Source organism: Danio aesculapii, chromosome 16 (genome assembly GCF_903798145.1).
Source record: "Danio aesculapii chromosome 16, fDanAes4.1, whole genome shotgun sequence".
NCBI lineage: Eukaryota > Metazoa > Chordata > Actinopteri > Cypriniformes > Danionidae > Danio > Danio aesculapii.
In genome coordinates, this window is record NC_079450.1 from 8,944,658 (window position 1) to 8,952,157 (window position 7,500).

At 33.0% G+C, this 7,500-nt stretch overlaps 1 protein-coding gene across 1 annotated transcript in view; it reads left to right on the forward strand.

Annotated features, from left to right (window-relative positions):
* The window catches only part of csmd3a (CUB and Sushi multiple domains 3a), a 685,206-nt gene that overhangs the window by 460,058 nt on the left and 217,648 nt on the right, over positions 1-7,500 (forward strand). The window contains exon 47 of the mRNA XM_056474744.1: positions 6,080-6,268. Coding sequence (XP_056330719.1) covers positions 6,080-6,268 — 189 coding nt within the window. The remainder of the gene's footprint in view (positions 1-6,079; positions 6,269-7,500) is intronic.

The window sequence follows — 7,500 nt, forward strand, 5'->3', positions numbered from 1 at the left end:
GTGTCCCACCAGTGATGATATACAGTCATATCGCTATGCTACGAGTGTGATATTGCATTTTACATAACAGTTTGAGGGCATAATTGTGTATATAGAAAATAAAATCAAACATGCGAGTCTCAAAACCCTTTTGTATGTACTTCTGCAGCAGACGTCGGAACAGCAGAAACCGTTACTACTTCACATGACGTCAATTTAGAGCTAGTATTTGAATGATTCTCTAGCGTAATGTTTAAAGTGATGAGTAAACAGGTGATTTTGCTCACATTTTAAGATTATAATGCTGAACGGCATGAAATGCCATCGGTCTACAGAGATTTCCCAGTATTTCTCTGTTGCAATCTGGAGATCACAATAATTAACCCTAAAAAAGCCAAAGCAAAGCAAACTCTAGCAGATTACTGTTGTGTTTCCGATAAGGAAATACGCTGAACACATGCGGGCATTTCTTCTTTCTTTCTGTTTACTGAACTAGTTTGCAGTAACAAAAACAGGAGACTTGTTAGAAACAACAGCTGGCCAACCAAAAAGTAACTCAGGGTTATACAAAGAGTGGCCAACACAAAATACATACATTCTTGATATGTGAGACCCATCTCACACTTAATACACTACAATTATATGGTATAAATACAGCACTACAGCATACAAAAGAGAGAGATCAACTTATAAAGTCACTTACCAGTTTAAAAATTATTTGATCTACTGTAATTAGAAATTACGCTGAGTTATTCTCCTCTAAGGGATTATTATGCGGTCTCACAATCTTGTGTATGGCTGCCGAAGTGCCGAATCTCTGAAATTATAAATATTTAAAATAGGCACTGTCCTTATAAATAAACTGCATAGTTGCAATCTAAACAACTACATTCTCAATTTAAAAAGCCTAAAAAGTACATTGTTGTCCAACAGCTGCAATATTTGTCAAACTGTAGTGAGTTTATTGATAGGCACCATCAAAAATAGGCACTATCCTTACAAATAAACTGCATAAACAACAACATTCTTGACAAAAAAAAAGCCTCAAAAGTACATTACATTGCAATATTTGTCAAACTGTAGTGTGTACTCTGCTGTCACTCTGTGTGGGAGGAGTAATACACAAGGGTGAAGAGTCTGAGTTCTGTTATTGCAGAATATCTCACGGTTATCAGCCAATCAGATTCGAGAACCAGACAGAACTGTTGTATAAATATAGTGTGTATAATATACACAAACTTTTAATACTAATAAATTAATGTATTTAGCATTTCCCCAATTTTTCGATACAAATTTGCTCACAAAGCAACAAAATTGCATGAAATATTAACTCTTGTTTTCAATCAGTCAATAAATGAATCAGTTAATAGGTATGCGTGTGTATATCAACATTAAGCGAGTTCATGCTCAACAAATCAACCAGAAGAGTGAGCAAATAAACTTGCATTCTCTTTAGATGAAGTAATTTATTATTATTTTCCTCCATATGCAGCTTATATTGTTTTATATAAAGTCACCTTCTTCTCAGTCTATCCCTTTAAAAAGGCTGCTGTTTCTTTGGCGTTGTGTTAAGTAGCACTGCAGATTGTGCTCGGCGTAACTGTTTAATAAACATAAAAAGGTCTGATTGACTGTGATTGAGCTGATGGTCACATTTGCACTTTCAGTGAGAACAGGCAAATTACTTGTCACAGGAAACTTGTCACTTCTCGTCTTGTGGAGTAAAAGTAAATTATGAAGCAAGAGTTCTTGATTGTAATGCTGACATGATAAGTGGTTTTCAGAGGAAAAAATAAATATATTATAAATTGATGATAAAATGAAAAGGTCCCCTTTACGGAGTTGTATAACTGTAGAACACGGTGACAATGTCATACAATCAATTTGTACTGTACGTATGGATGATTCACTTTCAGATGGTGTTTTGAATAGCATATGCAGAATTATAAACTCCAGAAATTTACATAGACATGCTATGAACATCCTTTTCCTGCATACATGAAGACCATTTGCATAAAATAAACAAAAATAAAATAAAATAAATAAAATAAAATAAAACATATAAGGGGGATGCACGGCGCAGTGGGTAGTACAATCGCCTCACAGCAAGAAGGTCGCTGGTTCGAGCCTCAGCTGAGTCAGTTGGCATTTCTGTGCGGAGTTTGCATGTTCTACCCGTGTTCGCCTGGGTTTTCTCCGGGAGCTCCGGTTTCCCCCACAAGTCCAAAGACATGTGGTATAGATGAATTGGGTAAGCTAAATTGGTCGTAGCATATGAGTGAATGGGTGTGTATAGATGTTTCCCAGTGATGAATTGCAGCTGGAAGGGCATCCGTTGCTTAAACATATGCTGGATAAATTGGCGATTCATTCTGCTGTGGCGATCCTAGATTAATGAAGAGACTAAACCGAAAGCAAAATGAATGAATTAAACAAATTTCAATTAAATGAAAATAAAATTAATTAAACATTTTATTCAATTATTATTAATTAAACAAATTTTAATTAAATAAAAAATTTAATTAAATTTTTTTTATTAAATAACCAATTTTATAATACAAAACAAAACAAAATTGTACTAAATTAAATTTTAAAATCAAATAAATAAACAATGATATATTACTAAATAAAATTAAGTAAATTAAATTATAAAATAAAATAAAATTAAAAATGTATAAAATAAAACAAAAATAAAATGATAAAATATTAAAAAATAAATCAAATTAAATAATTAAATAAAAAATCTAAATGATTAAAATAGATAAATAATTAAATAAATAAAGATAATAAATAAAAAATTCTTAATGAACAAAATGTTTGCTTTTTTTTTAAATTTATTATTATTTTTTTTTTCCCACTGTGCTAAAGTATGTTGTGACCTCAAGACACTTTTACCATAGTGCTTGATTTGTAAACCGATCAATGAGTACCAGCTCCATATGATTTTATTACCATTTTAAACCTGCCTCATAGCTCAACCCTGTGGAACATTATGTTGCGCTTCATTTTAAGATGTCCTTGTGACATTGAAACTACATATTTAAGTACTGAGAAATATTATTTATCTACATGTACGTACTATATGGCTACGGTTAGTTGCATGTAATTGTGTAATTTCTTTTTAATACTATAGTAAGTACATAGAACATGTAGCAAAAACACTCAATATTACACTTGAACACTTGAAAAAAGAACTCAAAAACCTGTAAAAGCAAGAAAAAAAAAATCCCCTACAGCAGATGTGATTATTCCATGCCTTCTTATGTTAACACTATCAGTTATGTTTAAGTAAGCAGTTCTAAAATATCCAGTATTTCTGTAGTTTTGAAGGAATTATTCATTAAGACAGGGACTCGCTGCCACCTACTCACAGTTTTAATGTCAAGTTTATTTATCCTTGACAAGCCTAAACCAGCTGAAGTACCAGCACAAAAAAAAACACACTCTGCTGAAAATTGCTCGCTATTGTTATTGAAAATACCCAAAATATTGAGAATTGTGACACCTGCTGACAAAATGAGCCAGTATTCATACTTAATGCATGCCCAGGTGAGGAGAGAGAGAAAAAATAATATTTGTGAAATATTCCTATGGGATTTGCTTTGCACAATATTATGAAATATTCCTTTGGTAAAAAAAAACACTCCATGTGAGTGTGTTATGCTTTCTTAGATTGTAAGGGACTTTTTTGCTAAATGAGTATATTTCCATTAGACATGTTTTCAATTTGGTGTTTCAATTTGCGCAGTTAGAAGGCTAATGGCGATACAGCTACAGACTCCATTAAAATAATATCATTTCCTAATTTCATTTAAACACACTTTTCTTTAAAGGTTTATGCAATATAAACGTCTTGTAAAAATCTATACATAAACAACAGTTTGACCGCATAATCTTGTCTATAAAAAAGAAAATCAAACACGGAGAGTCTCAAAAGACCTTTTCTATGAGGAACTGCTTTCTTCTGCCATGCATTAACATCTGCAGCTGATGTCAGAACAGCAAAAACCAATGCAGTTTACCAACGTCACTTTAGAGCTAGTATTTGAATGATTCTGTAGCGTAATGTCTAAAGTCATGACAAAATAATCATGAAATGCCATCAATCTACAATGATTTCCCAGTATTTCTCTGTTGCAATCAGGATTTCACAACAGTTCATTCTAAAAAAGCCGAAGCAAACACTACAGTTTCTGTAGTATAAATAGAGCACTACAAAATACAAAAGAGAGAGATCGACTTAGTATGTCACTAACCTGTTCTGTAATGATTTGTTCAGCTAATTTGAAAATGCTGTTTTTCTACCCTAAGCACTTATCAAGCGTTCTCTGTCACCATCTTGTGGCGGAACGTCAACCATCACTTTCTTTGGTCTGCTCAGACAGGCTGATGACGACCGATGCACTGAATCCGATGCACTGAATCCAATGCTTCGAAATTACAGATATTTAAAATAGGCACTATCCTTATAAATAAACTGCATAAACAACTACATTGTTGACTAAAAAAACCTCAAAAGTACAGTATGTTGTCCAACAAAAGCAATATTTGTCAAACTGTAGAGTGTCCTCTGCTTGTCGCTGTATGTGGGTGGAGTAATACACAAGGGTGAAGGGTTAAGAGGCCATATGAGGGCTGTTATTTGCAAAATATCACATGGTTATCAGCCGATCAGATTCAAGAACCAGACAGAACTGTGGTATAAATATATACATAAAAATGTAAAAGAAATTCGTAATTTTATGCTTTATTTCCGGCAGCTGGGGTGTTAAATTGCAGAAGTTTACTGTAAAATAACGGACATTAAATTACAGAAATTTACCGTAAAATAACGGACATTAAATTACAGAAATTTACCGTAAAATAACGGACATTAAATTACAGAAATTTACCATAAAATAACGGACATTAAATTACAGAAATTTACCGTAAAATAACGGACATTAAATTACAGAAATTTACCGTAAAATAACGGACATTAAATTACAGAAATTTACCGTAAAATAACGGACATTAAATTACAGAAATTTACCGTAAAATAACGGACATTAAATTACAGAAATTTACCGTAAAATAACGGACATTAAATTACAGAAATTTACCGTAAAATAACGGACATTAAATTACAGAAATTTACCGGAAAATAACGGACATTAAATTACAGAAATTTACCGGAAAATAACGGACATTAAATTACAGAAATTTACCGGAAAATAACGGACATTAAATTACAGAAATTTACCGTAAAATAACGGACATTAAATTACAGAAATTTACCGTAAAATAACGGACATTAAATTACAGAAATTTACCGTAAAATAACGGACATTAAATTACAGAAATTTACCGTAAAATAACGGACATTAAATTACTAAAATTTCCTTCAATTAAAATTTTTGGTAAATTTCTGTAATTCAACCTTTATTATGACCTCAGATTAATAAAGGGACTAAGCCGACAAGAAAATGAATGAATGAACCTCTATTATTTTACAGTAAATTTCTGTAATTTACCGGCCTTTAATTTTAGGTCTAAATAAAATGTAAAATTACTAATTTTTTACACACACATTTCATTATTTCATTATTTATTGTCACTTTTTCCTAATATAGTCCTAATATATTTGTATTTTTTAGGCATGGGTTGTGGTATTAAATTCCATCCCCTTCAGTCGATAACCAAACATTCACGCTCACTTTGATGTAACTTGTTTTAATGTGTATTTTATAAAAAGAAAAAGGAGCATCTCTTCAGGGTGACCACAGATCGACGGTTGGCTGCTTTACTTGAAGGCAGGGTTTTCTTTGCTAGAGCAGCCATTTTCTTTTCCCCATTCAAAAATATGTCATGTATATTCTGTAGTCTTTAATGTTATAAAGAAGAACAAGTTTAAGAACAAACTCATATGCGTACAAGCGTGTTGTGAATTTGGGGCAAAGTTTTCCTCAGAAGTTCAAATGTGCATATAAATACGAAAACCGTATGCAATTATTAATGAATGATACCTAATGGTCATAACATGCAAAAACATCATCACAGGAACATTTGCATTGCTTTTTACTATTATTATTTAACACGTGCTCATTTGTCTGCTTTACAGTTCAGTGTCCCGACAATGAAGTTCTGTTCGACTCTACTGGTGTCATCCTGAGTCCCGGTTATCCTGACAGCTACCCAAACCTTCAGATGTGCTCCTGGATGATCAACGTGGAGAAGGGCTACAACATCACGCTGCACTTCCAGCTCTTCCAGACCGAGAAGGAGTTTGATATCCTGGAGATCTTCGATGGTGGGTTTTCAATTATTCCTCTAATACAAATTATTAGCTCTCTGATTTTTTTTATATATTTCCCAAATGATGTTTAACAGAAGGAATTTTTCAGAATATTTCCTATAAAATTTTTTCTTCTAGAGAAAGTCTGATTTGTTTTATTTCAGCTAGAATAAAAGCAAAAAAAAATTTATTTTTTAATTGTACTAGTTTCCCTACACTGGCTGCCAATCCAGTTTAGAATTCAGTACAACATTCTGTTGTGTTTTTAAATCCCTCCATGGCCCGGCCCCTGAGTATATTTCTGAGCTAATTATTATACACCAACCTGTGAGATCTCTTCGCTCTAAGGATCGTCTCTATCTGCAAGTTCCACGATCACGCTTAAAATGTCGAGGTGATAGAGCTTTCTCAGTAGCAGCTCCAAGACTCTGGAACGATCTTCCACTCTCCATAAGAACAGCTCCAACTTTTGAGTGATTTCAGAGGTCACTGAAAACACACTTATTTTCTTCAGCTTTTAATCATGTGATGCGAGTTGTTGTATTTTGGGTTTTGTGTATATTTGCATGCGTTTTATGTGTTTCATGTACAGCACTTTGGTACCCATTGTGGTTTGTTGAAAGTGCTATAGAAATAAATTGAGTAGAGTTGAGTTTTAAAAACCATTTTAAGCTCAATATTATTAGCCCCCTTAAGCAATATTTTGTTTTCGATTGTCTACAGAACAAACCACCATGATTTGCCTAATTACCCTAACTTGCCTAATTAACCTAGTTACTCTAAACTTTATTGTCCCCTATTGGGATGATTTGTTCTGCAGGGTAATAGATTTAGAATCAGAATCAGTTTTATTGCCAAATGTGCTTCACACACACAAGGAATTTGTTTTGGCTACAGAAGCTTTGGCTACAGAAGTGTACATAAAAAATTTTTTAAAATAAAATGTATAAAATTAAATGTATTATTGATGATTGTACTTCGATTTGTAATTCGATTAGGTGGTTATCAACCATAGTACCTACAACTACTTCATGCTTCCGCCACAGGTCAATGCACATCTCCTTTGTTTTCTTTTTGTTCAGATGTAGACCAGCCTCTCGACACCAATTTGTAAAATACTCAACAACAGCTCCATGTTCTCCCTTCTTACCAACCAACAAACTTGCAATAACGGTGTCATCTCCAAACTTAAGAATGTATCAATTTTCAAAAGGTCTACAACACTCAGCTGAACTAGTTAAGCATTT